General features: G+C 46.1%; 1 protein-coding gene across 1 annotated transcript in view; it reads left to right on the top strand.

The window, feature by feature from the left end:
* adamtsl3 (ADAMTS-like 3) overlaps positions 1-13067 on the top strand; it is a gene marked incomplete at both ends in the record, with an annotated part of 420411 nt that overhangs the window by 386943 nt on the left and 20401 nt on the right. Inside the window, 4 exons of the mRNA XM_080729421.1 lie at positions 126-330; positions 1535-1635; positions 2246-2460; positions 6875-6953. Of these exons, the coding sequence (XP_080585547.1) occupies positions 126-330; positions 1535-1635; positions 2246-2460; positions 6875-6953 (600 nt within the window). The remainder of the gene's footprint in view (positions 1-125; positions 331-1534; positions 1636-2245; positions 2461-6874; positions 6954-13067) is intronic.

Genomic DNA, 13067 nt, shown 5'->3' with positions numbered 1-13067 from the left:
AGTGAACAGTGTCGAGTCACAACAAAGAAAAGAAAAACGCAGATAGTCAAAAGGCTATGGCTAAAACTGCATCAAAATCTGCTTTCAAAATGACCACAGTTTTGTTGTTGGTGTGTGTGTTGCAGCTGGGCGGTGTCTGTGTGGTCCAAGTGCTCCGTGTCCTGCGGCTCTGGTTGGAGGCAGCGGCAGGTCTCTTGCCAGAGGTTGGACGCCGGTGGAGCTCTGAGGACGTTAGCGCCCTCTGCCTGTGAGAGGACCGCGCGGCCGGCGGAGAGACAGGACTGCATGTCCGACAGCTGTCCCGCCTGGGTGACCAGTCCCTGGGGGAAGGTACGTTGCTGGATCACTCTGACATCACTCTGAAATCCTGTGGCCATAGCTGATCTACAAGCTCACAACGCCTCACTGCGCGAGCCGTTGTGAGCTTGTAGATCTGCTATTTTTGGCTACAGTTCTCCTCAGAATAGGGACGCAAGGGTTCAAGTGGTTAATATAAAAAAGGAGAAAAAAGGTTTCTATCACACAAAGATTTGAAGGACCCCCTGTAGTGACTCTGAGGACCCCCTAGGGGTCCCGGACCCCCTGTTGAAGACCCCTGCTCTATAAATAAGGGGCTAGAAAAGCCCCCAACATTTTTTATATAAATATATGCTGTGACTTCTGCATGACTCATGAAGAAAAGTCTGCCCCCATTACACTACATGAAACCTATTTATAAACCTTTTTATACTTGATAAATGACATGACAAATGGCGGCGTTAGCGCGAACATCTGTTACTGTCACGGTGCAGCGGAGTATAAGTTATGGGTTTAAGATGATGCAGTTGTGCACATTGTGTCATGTATTCTCCATTATGAAGACAACAGACAACACACACATAATTGATGTGTCTTAAGAGCTAAATGGTGTGGCCTGGCTCTGTCATACATTTTTCCACAAGTGTGTGTTGCATGTCAGATCTCTCAGAATCTCTTCCAATTATGTTCTTATGCGTGTAATGACTTACAAATTTGCAATGCTTTATGAATAACAGCTTGCGCACTAGTACCAAGTGTCGCCAAACACCCAAATTGATGTTCATACCAAGATGTTATGATTACTGAAATGATTGGTAACATAAATGTATCATATTGTATTATACAGTATGTGCGCTCTATTTGTGGAGTAGATACCCGTGCAGGTTTTTTCATCTCGCTCATGTCACTTTGTCTGCTGACCTCACTCAGCAACAAAATAAAAATAAAATAAACAAAAATTAAAATAAAACAATTCACAGGAGGCAAGCAGTGATCACCCCATGATGTGCACTGCAATGTAGTTTCAAATGCACTACATTGCAGCTGCTTTTTTGAGAGTAAAAAACTAAAAAAGAAGAGAAGACATGCATGACATGCACGATCTGGGCAGATTGCCCCAGGAAATGTGTCAATGTGAACCAGAGGCATCGGGTACGTAGATACTACGTTGTTCACAAAGTGTGATCTTCAGTACATTGTTGTGTTGAACATGTGTTTTTCTCCCCCGCCATATCAGTGTTCAGGGAGGTGTGCAGGGTCCGCCACGGTGCAGAAGAGATCTGTTATGTGCAAACATGCCAACAGCTCATCGCAACAAGACTGTGACCTCAGCAATCGGTACACACACGCACACACGCGCACGCGCACGCACACACACACACACACACACACACACACACACACACACACACACACACACACACACACACACACACACACACACACACACGCGCACACACACACACACACACACACACACACACAAACACGTACACCAAGGTTATTAGGCCTATAATTTAGAATTTTTTATTTTATTTTGTTTTGACTTGTTTAGACTTATTTTGTTTTCAGTCTCGGTTAGTTTAAAGTGGATTTGCTTCGTTTTTATATTGTGAAAAGTCTAAGTTTTAGTCTTTAGTTTCTTAAGTTTAAAAAAACCTCATGTGTCGTGTTGTAGGCTTGTAGATTGGCTATTTCACGCACGCACGCACGCACGCACACAAACACACACGCACACATGCACACGCACACACGCACACGCGCACACACACACACGCGCACGCACACACGCACACGCACACGCACACACACACACACACACACACACTCACACACACCCCGCTAGGTTTATTGTGAGAGTCCTGTTAGACAGGAAATCAATTTGTCACGAGTCAAATGTAAAACCTATTTTTTTTTTTTTTTTTTTTTTGGACCGTCCTTGTTTCAGGCCGGCGGCGGTGAGAAGCTGCTGGTGGGACCAGTGTGACGTGCAGTGGCGCGTGGGCCCGTGGCGGCCGTGCACGGTGGCGTGCGGCAGTGGCTTCCAGTCGCGCAGGCTGGACTGTGTCCAGCGGCGCAGTAACAGGACCCTGGCAGAGGAGCGCTGCTCCTGGATGAAACGCCCAACCACCTGGCAGCACTGCAACACCACTACCTGTGGGAGTAAGTGTGTGTGTGTGTGTGTGTGTGTGTGTGCAGGGGCATCACAAGGGGGGGGGGGGGGTAGTGGGACTGAGTTACTAGGGCCCAAGGTGGAGGGGCCCTAGTAACTTTAGCTATTGAAAAATAGAAGATATACAAGCTCACAGCGCGGCACCGAGTGCCGCGCTGCAAGCTTGTAGATCTGCTACTTCTGAAAAGTCGTGAAAATGTGTGAACATCTTTGAATATATGTATTTTTTAAGCGAACATTTGTGACTCAAATTTTGCTTCTGGGGGGTCCCTGGAACGAAATATTTTGAGATGAGGGTCCGTGGCCAAATACATATCATCTTGGGGGTCCTTTTTTTTTTTTATAATTTTAATTTTTATCCCACGATTTTGCAACCCATTTTCACCCAGTGCCAATTGCCTATGTAATCCTGGGCTCTGCTCTCCCTCTGCCGCGCCTGGGGAGACAACGGACTGACCTCATGCTTCCTTCAATGCATGAGTAGTCCAAGTTGTTTCTTTTCACCTGACAGGGGGGACTTCCCCAGGATAGACGTAGCACGTAACCAGTTCCTTTCCCCTCCATCAAGCGCCCCGGCTGGCCAGGGGGAGGCATTATTGAGACCAGGATTACTGCATGTTTTTGTGAGGGTATCAACCCTAGGAGACACGGGGAGAACATGCAAACTCCACACAGAAAGGCTCCATCGCCAACCCCACCTAGGGTGTGGGCGCTGATGACGCGGAGGGAGAAACACGCCCCCAGCACCCACAGCGTCCCCCAGCGGGAATCGAACCCAGGACCTTCTAGCTGTGAGGCAAAGCGCTAACCACTGCGCCACCGTGCCCCCACATCTTGGGGGTCCTGGACATGAAAAAGTTTGAGCACCACTGACATGGACACTAGAGCTGGGATACCCGACCGAAATCCGACGGGACCCGACAAGCTCGGGCTCGGGTCGGACGCATTTTCACAATTAATTGTCGGACGTCGATTCGGGTCGGACATAATTTTGATTCATATAAAATAAAGTGTAAAATGATACAACTATCGTCTCTGTGTGTGCTATTTCCTTGTCTTTCTGGTGCACTGCACGTGGCTACGCTCAGTGCGTTGTCTTGACAACCATGCACACATGTTCATGGGGAAAAGGAAGTGGGAGACGGAGTGTCATATGTGACAGAGAAAACAAACAAACAAACAAACAGATACACAAGAAGAAAAAGCGAATGAGTGAGAGATAATGTTGCCGCCAGCCGAGATAAAAGTTAACTTGTCTACGGAAAAGTTTAAAGCAATTGAAAACGAAAGAGGGAAATCAGCGCCGCGGTATGGACGCATTTCAACGTAGTTGTCAACGCAGACATAATTAAAAAGTCCGATGTTGAATGTAGCCTTATGCTGCATTCACACTACAGATATATAGTTGAACGTTTTGCTTGGTAATTCAATGTAATCTCAATGGAAACCAGCTTTAAAGCTTTCAAAGCTTTGTTTGGAGCATCTCCTCTATCTTTAAAGCTGGTTTCCATTGAGATTACATTGAATTACCAAGCAAAACGTTCAACTATATATCTGTAGTGTGAATGAGGCATTAGCCTAAAACCCATAAACCATAATGGTTGGATTACCGGTAATAATAGTTTTTGATTAAGAAAGACGGCCAACTGGCCGTGGACTGGCCGTTTGTGGACGCTGGATATTAAAAGCAGATGTCAGATTCGTCTATGCTGGTAAGACTGAATACATTTTGATATTGATTGAACATGTGGAAAAGGTTTGTGTGTGAATACTTTATTAACAGTTTGTAAAAGAGGATTTTAAGTGTGTGACTGCAGCGAGTCACTGACTGCAGACTGCAGTCAGACAAGAGTCACCAGACGCGCAGTGCACGTTATAGCCTATTATTTAATAATCTAACGTAGCCTACTTGTGTAATTATTTAAAACACTTTCACAAGCCACAATGTGGCTTAATATTATTAAGGGTAACAAACAGGCACGCTGCATGCACTCACTGCACATTATAACACGTTTGCTAGTGAGTGTAAATCAGTGGCTTCCTCAAAGAAAAAGAAACGAGGCGAAAAAGCGTTGAAAACATAAGGTTCGGGCCTCGGCTCGGGTCGGACGCTTTTTCATGATTAATGCTCGGACGTCGACTCGGGTCGGACAGAAAACTGTCGGACACAGGTTCGGGTCGGACAGAAAAAATGGGCCCGATCCCAGCTCTAATGGACACAGGTTTCTTGCACATATTTTCACAATTTTTCAAAAATAGCAGATCTACAAGCTCACAGCGCGGCACTCGGTGCCGCGCTGTGAGCTTGTTGCGACCGTAGGTCGCAGTTTAGTATCAAAACCTCCACCGGCCGTCCGTCGGTCGGTCGGTCACACGTCACACGTCACACCTTTGCCCTGCTCATATCTCCGCATCAGTATGACATCACACTGCTGACATCATCCGGCATTATCTACCGACAGATTAGTAACAATGTGTATTGTATGACATCACGCCACATCATCAGCTGTGGACTCTGTGATGTCATCGTATCTCCATATATGGCCATCTCCGTATATGGAGATATAAGTCGTCCATGCCCAAGTATGGGCTGGTGAGGTCAGACTTTGTGTGATGCGTAGGTTATCTCCATATATGGAGATTCAACATTCCAGGTGTAACTATGGCTGCCCGTATGACGTGAGAGGTGGAGGTTGTGATATTTGTGGAGATAAGCGACCGTTAGCTTATAGCTTATCATCACATCCAACCATCTTAAGATACTCAGCTAGTGGGGAATGCTCTCTTCCCTGGTGAGAATTGCCCCTTTATATAGGGCTTGTTTGTGTATTGTATGACATCACACCACATCATCAGCTGTGGACTCTGTGATGTCATCGTATCTCCATATATGGCCATCTCCGTATATGGAGATATAAGTCGTCCATGCCCAAGTATGGGCTGGTGAGGTCAGACTTTGTGTGATGCGTAGGTTATCTCCATATATGGAGATTCAACATTCCAGGTGTAACTATGGCTGCCCGTATGACGTGAGAGGTGGAGGTTGTGATATTTGTGGAGATAAGCGACCAACGGTCGCTTATCTCCTGATTTAGGGAGTCTTACTGGTATATCTGCTATTTTCACTGGTTAAAGCATTCAATAATTCTAGGCCTAAATGGGTTAATTCATGTTGACGTCACGCTCAAGTCAATTCCACTGAATGCAACCTTGACCTCTGTAGAGAGAGAGGGCCAGGGGGCATAGAGTCACCCTTGACCTCTGTAGAGAGAGAGAGGGCCAGGGGCCATAGAGTCACCCTTGACCTCTGTAGAGAGAGAGAGGGCCAGGGGCCATAGAGTCACCCTTGACCTCTGTAGAGAGAGAGAGGGCCAGGGGCCATAGAGTCACCCTTGACCTCTGTAGAGAGAGAGGGCCAGGGGGCATAGAGTCACCCTTGACCTCTGTAGAGAGAGAGGGCCAGGGGGCATAGAGTCACCCTTGACCTCTGTAGAGAGAGAGGGCCAGGGGCCATAGAGTCACCCTTGACCTCTGTAGAGAGAGAGAGGGCCAGGGGCCATAGAGTCACCCTTGACCTCTGTAGAGAGAGAGGGCCAGGGGCCATAGAGTCACCCTTGACCTCTGTAGAGAGAGAGAGGGCCAGGGGCCATAGAGTCACCCTTGACCTCTGTAGAGAGAGAGGGCCAGGGGCCATAGAGTCACCCTTGACCTCTGTAGAGAGAGAGAGGGCCAGGGGCCATAGAGTCACCCTTGACCTCTGTAGAGAGAGAGAGGGCCAGGGGCCATAGAGTCACCCTTGACCTCTGTAGAGAGAGAGAGGGCCAGGGGCCATAGAGTCACCCTTGACCTCTGTAGAGAGAGAGAGGGCCAGGGGCCATAGAGTCACCCTTGACCTCTGTAGAGAGAGAGAGGGCCAGGGGCCATAGAGTCACCCTTGACCTCTGTAGAGAGAGAGAGGGCCAGGGGCCATAGAGTCACCCTTGACCTCTGTAGAGAGAGAGAGGGCCAGGGGCCATAGAGTCACCCTTGACCTCTGTAGAGAGAGAGAGGGCCAGGGGGCATAGAGTCACCCTTGACCTCTGTAGAGAGAGAGAGGGCCAGGGGCCATAGAGTCACCCTTGACCTCTGTAGAGAGAGAGAGGGCCAGGGGGCATAGAGTCACCCTTGACCTCTGTAGAGAGAGAGAGGGCCAGGGGCCATAGAGTCACCCTTGACCTCTGTAGAGAGAGAGAGGGCCAGGGGGCATAGAGTCACCCTTGACCTCTGTAGAGAGAGAGGGCCAGGGGCCATAGAGTCACCCTTGACCTCTGTAGAGAGAGAGGGCCAGGGGGCATAGAGTCACCCTTGTGATATCATGATTCACTGTGTTGTTTGACCTTCACTCTTTTTCTTTTTGTCACGCAGGTGAATGCAAGGACACCACACAGTACTGTGCTGTGGTGAAGAAACTAAAGCTTTGCAATGTGGACATGTACAAGCAGAGGTGCTGCGAGTCCTGTTTAACAGACGCTGGCACCACCTAGTGGCGAGGATCGCAAACAACTGCAGTAGTTTTGTGAAGATGGACATTGTAGCTGGAAGGACTTGCACAGAGAGACTGACTGTAATGGTTTGGAGACATCAAGTGCTCCACTTACGTGTACTCCACGTGTGTGTGTGTGTGTGTGTGTGTGTGTGTGTGTGTGTGTGTGTGTGTGTGTGTGTGTGTGTGTGTGTGTGTGTGTGTGTGTGTGTGTGTGTGTGTGTGTGTGTGTGTGTGTGTGTGTGTGTGTGTGTGTGTGTGTGTGTGTGTGTGTGTGTGTGTGTGTGTGTGTGTGTGTACATACACATTAACACACGCACACACACAGGCACCCCAATTCCACCGTGATCCATAAAGGCTCAACTGGACTTGAAAGTATACACAGGAAGGTAGCGATCGATCTCTGATTACTACTCTTTGGAACAAGTGTCCACCAAATGGTTTTTTTCTCCTTTATAATATATCCATATCCATATATCCATATTCCGTGAACTTCAGCCAAAAATAGCAGATCTACAAGCTGTGAGCTTGTAGATCAGCTATTTTCGGCAAAGAGGCTTGGTGTAGAGGGGAAAAAGAGCAGACTAAGTACAGAGTGAAAGGTCAAGTTTATTAAGTATTGACGGTTCAAGTGGTTAAATATCTGAAAACACAAATTGACATGAATCCAAAATACATTGATGATTGTGCTGTCAAACAATTAAACTATATGGAATCTCTGAACAGGTTGTGGGGGTCCCTGCTTCATCTCTCTCTCAACTAAGGGGTCCTTGGCCTGAAAACGTTGAAGACCCCTGTTCTAAAAATTGCTGATGAGTGGATGAGTGGCTTTGACATGAGAGCACAAGACGATGCCGCAATAACACATTGCTTTTTGAACAGTGAATCTACGCATCTAACTCAGATATATTATCATACCCAACGTGCTGCATTGTAAAATATGTCTTGTATATACTATGTTTCAAGTGCAATATTGTACATTCAGTGTATGTAGATTTTTTTTTTGAGAGACTTTTATTTTCTTACTTCTTTGTTCATGATTTAGGTGTCTTTTTTTTAAACTCCTGTTTATGATCCTAAAAGACATGGAGCACTTGTTGATGTTGATATTGAGGTGGTATCTCCACTATACCACTCTTCTGGTTTTATTTGCATGTACCCAAGTGCAATCTCTGATGTTTTTATAGATACGTTACTTACAACATGCCACTCAATAACACGCATACTTACTCACGTATACAGTATCTGCATTTCTCCTTGGCTACTGAAAATGACCGTATATAGCATATCCAGGGTGTTGACATTCATACTATTTTGTGTGGGATCACAATGTGATTGAAGGAACGTGAAGTATTTTAACAAACATTAAAGTGCAGACAACAGTACAACGGAATAAAGACAGTTTGGTCACTTTGTGCATTTTGTTAACTCCTTTGTTCCTGACTTTCTGCTGTGTTATCATTCTTTGGAAAAATGTTATCGGCAGTGGAACTAACTACATTTTACTTTAGTGAACACATGACTTTCACTCGTTAATCGTACTTTTGAGTCCACTACATTTCTAGGAAGAAACTTTTGGGTCCAAAACTTACAAGAATAAATTATGAATTAACCACTTAAACCCCTAACAGTATAGTGTACGGTAAATAGTCGATCTACAAGCTTTTTCCTTTCTTTTTTCCCCCCACTTTTTTACATTTCCCCACAGAAGTCTTGATCCAGCTTTGTGCTGGACTTGTACACCTCCGGGGGCCTCGTGAGGTATGGCTTCATTGGAAGAGAAAAAAGACAACTTGTTGCAGGTAGATCACGCCATCAAACGGAAAGACCTTCAACAATGTTACAGTTTTTCCTTTTCTCAATAAAATAACGGCTTTCTCAAAACTGCACACACAAAACTGAAAACCTCGCACACAAATTGCTAAACCTGACACTCCCTTCCCAAGATGACTCTTTGCCATCAAATCACTTAACACTTGGAACAAAATGGAACTTGTGTTTTCATTTGGTACACACAGTCATATATTTCAAATGACACATACCATTCAATGAATAAACACAACTAAGCACACTGTAGTGCAAAATTGTAAACACAATCGTAGAAATGGAACACCATATGAATGACAATGACTCTGGAGAATTAGATATTTCTCCTTTTGTAAAATGACTCAGTGTAGGCCTACTTTTTTCATAGTCAAACAAAACAGCACACAAATATGTGTGTGTTAGTGTTTGGACAACAAGTTGATGTGTAATTGACATCAGACCTGATTGTTTAGATCTTTTGTAGGTTGATGCTTTGACATTTTACGTGAGAAGTGTGTGCAACAACTGAACATTGTGTGAGGTGATGTGTAATTGACATAAGCGTGTAAAGAAGGAAAGGCAGAGTAATACAGATAAGAGAGTGTGAATTAGTGCAGAATAGATTGGGTCAAGCGATTAGGTACATGAAGTGAAGGGTGTGCAAATTGTGCAGAAATGTCGATTTTTGTGTGTTAACAATCGTGAAAAACTGTAAGAGCCACAAAGGGACCCCGATGCAAACAAGCCTAACAGCTTTCTTGTGGTCTTTATCCTTTTAGATGACGTGTATCACTGAACTGTACTGTCCTGTACTTTCCTATGCAACATTCTAATAAAGTATTCAAACAATCAATCAAATCCTTAAAGATGTGGATCTTTAAGGAGCCAATTTCAACTGTGCAAAAACAGAATGGAGGAGAAACTAAAGCACTGATTTAGAGCACATAGCCTAACAGTGCAGTGCAACAGAGTCATACAAAATATCGTTAGAACATTTAAAAGCAATGAACCGTTAATTACATGACGGCATGACGAGTGACATGCATGCTTGTTTTAATTGATAACACTCCTGTATATGATTGTACACACGGAGCACAACACAACTACTACTGTATCACAGAGAGATGAGACAAAATAAACAACTATAAAGAGAAAGAGACGGTAGAAACACCAAAGCAACAGCTCTATGCGTCTCAACATATGTTCTACAATCTATGCTCTTATCACCAAGGCACAACAAGAACAGCCAACCAGCAGAATGGAAATTAACCAGCACCTTACCTAATCTGCTGCAGATGTGCAAAGTTTAACAAACTTTCAAAGGGTGTACGTTGTTTAAGTCAAAGGAGAATTGTTTTCATATCATAATATGAACTTTAGTTTAGTCAAAAGCTTGTAATCCAGTAAATCCACACTGGTCCACGCATGAGTTCTGTTTACATTGATCTGCATACAGGCTGCGGCAAGTAGCCAATAACTAACAAGCAGAAGCACTTCACTTCCTTTCAAAATGGTGGATTTCAAAATAAGATAGGCTACTCCCGTTAGGCAACTGGTTTTATTTTTAAAACCAGTTACAGGAAGTAATGGACTTAATTAGAATGACATGACACGGACCAGTTTCAAGCATAGGGAAGCCTAAGGGCTGACCGCAGCCTCTTCCAAAGTCTGCGTGGTCCTAGTGCCGGCCCCATTTGAGGCTTTTTTCCTCTCCTTTTTGGAATTCAGCGTCGCGGCAGCCCAACTGGTGGTCCGCGGCCCACGGGGGACAAAACGTACGCGACCCCCCCGCCGGTGCTTGCGGGGTCCGCAGACACGTGGAGATCACCGAATACTACTCTGGAAGAAAACTACTCTCTCTCTCTCTCTCTCTCTCTCTCTCTCTCTCTCTCTCTACATCTCTCTAACTCTATCTCTCTCTCTCTCTCTCTCTCTCTCTCTCTCTCTCTCTCTCTCTCTCTCTCTCTCTCTCTCTCTCTGGGTGGGTATCTGGCCGCGCTGGGAAACGCACCTTAACGCCCTCATTAGCATAATTTATGCGCACCACACCCACACGCATTTCCAAACCTTGCACCGCTCCCCTTCATTTACATACGGTCGTCTGCTTTTTTTACGCGCTGGGAAACGCCGCTTAACAGCCTCATTAGCATAATTAATGCGAACCACACCCACACGCATTTCCAAACCATGCCCCGCCCCAATTTGCATACGTCCACTAAGCTCCTCCCCTTCATTTACATACGGTCGTCTGCTTTTTTTACGCGCTGCGAAACCTGCCTTAACGCCCTCATTAGCATAATGTATGCGAGCATAATGTATGCGCACCACGCCCACACGCATTTCCAAACCATGCCCCGCCCCCAATTTGCATATTTCGTCTAAGCTCCTCCCCTTCATTTACATACTGCCGTCTGCATTTTTTACGCGCTGGGAAATGCCACTTAACAGCCTCATTAGCATAATTAATGCGAACCACACCCACACGCATTTCCAAACCATGCCCCGCCCCCAATTTGCATACGTCCACTAAGCTCCTCCCCTTCATTTACATACGGCCGTCTGCTTTTTTTACGCGCTGGGAAACCTGCCTTAACGCCCTCATTAGCATAATGTATGCGAGCATAATGTATGCGCACCACGCCCACACGTATTTCTAAAACATGCCCTGCCCCCAATTTGCATATGTCGTCTAAGCTCCTCCCCTTCATTTACATACGGTCGTCTGCATTTTTTACGCGCTGGGAAACGCCACTTAACAGCCTCATTAGCATAATTAATGCGAACCACACCCACACGCATTTCCAAACCATGCCCCGCCCCAATTTGCATACGTCCACTAAGCTCCTCCCCTTCATTTACATACGGTCGTCTGCTTTTTTTACGCGCTGCGAAACCTGCCTTAACGCCCTCATTAGCATAATGTATGCGAGCATAATGTATGCGCACCACGCCCACACGCATTTCCAAACCATGCCCCGCCCCCAATTTGCATATTTCGTCTAAGCTCCTCCCCTTCATTTACATACTGCCGTCTGCATTTTTTACGCGCTGGGAAATGCCACTTAACAGCCTCATTAGCATAATTAATGCGAACCACACCCACACGCATTTCCAAACCATGCCCCGCCCCCAATTTGCATACGTCCACTAAGCTCCTCCCCTTCATTTACATACGGTCGTCTGCTTTTTTTACGCGCTGGGAAACCTGCCTTAACGCCCTCATTAGCATAATGTATGCGAGCATAATGTATGCGCACCACGCCCACACGTATTTCTAAAACATGCCCCGCCCCCAATTTGCATATGTCGTCTAAGCTCCTATCCTTCATTTACATACGGGCGTCTGCATTTTTTACGCGCTGGGAAACGCCGCTTAACAGCCTCATTAGCATAATTAATGCGAACCACACCCACACGCATTTCCAAACCATGCCCCGCCCCAATTTGCATACGTCCACTAAGCTCCTCCCCTTCATTTACATACGGTCGTCTGCTTTTTTTACGCGCTTCAAAACCTGCCTTAACGCCCTCATTAGCATAATGTATGTGAGCATAATGTATGCGCACCACGCCCACACGTATTTCCAAACCATGCCCCGCCCCCAATTTGCATATGTCGTCTAAGCTCCTCCCATTCATTTACATACTGCCGTCTGCATTTTTTACGCGCTGGGAAAGGCCACTTAACAGCCTCATTAGCATAATTAATGCGAACCACACCCACACGCATTTCCAAACCATGCCCGCCCCAATTTGCATACGTCCACTAAGCTCCTCCCCTTCATTTACATACGGTCGTCTGCTTTTTTTACGCGCTGCAAAACCTGCCTTAACGCCCTCATTAGCATAATGTATGTGAGCATAATGTGTGCGCACCACGCCCACACGTATTTCCAAACCATGCCCCGCCCCCAATTTGCATATGTCGTCTAAGCTCCTCCCATTCATTTACATACTGCCGTCTGCATTTTTTACGCGCTGGGAAAGGCCACTTAACAGCCTCATTAGCATAATTTATGCGAACCACACCCACACGCATTTCCAAACCATGCCCCGCCCCCAATTTGCATACGTCCACGAAGCTCCTCCCCTTCATTTACATACGTCGTCTGCTTTTTTTACGCGCTGCGAAACCTGCCTTAACGACCTCATTAGCATAATGTATGCGAGCATAATGTATGCGCACCACGCCCACACGTATTTCTAAAACATGCCCCGCCCCCAATTTGCATATGTCGTCTAAGCTCCTCCCCTTCATTTACATACGGT

The sequence above is a fragment of the Nannobrachium achirus genome, assembly GCF_963921795.1.
Source record: "Nannobrachium achirus genome assembly, chromosome: 7".
NCBI classification, from domain to species: Eukaryota; Metazoa; Chordata; class Actinopteri; order Myctophiformes; family Myctophidae; genus Nannobrachium; species Nannobrachium achirus.
Note: the sequence above shows the minus strand (reverse complement) of the source record. Positions and strands in the feature narration are given on the sequence as shown.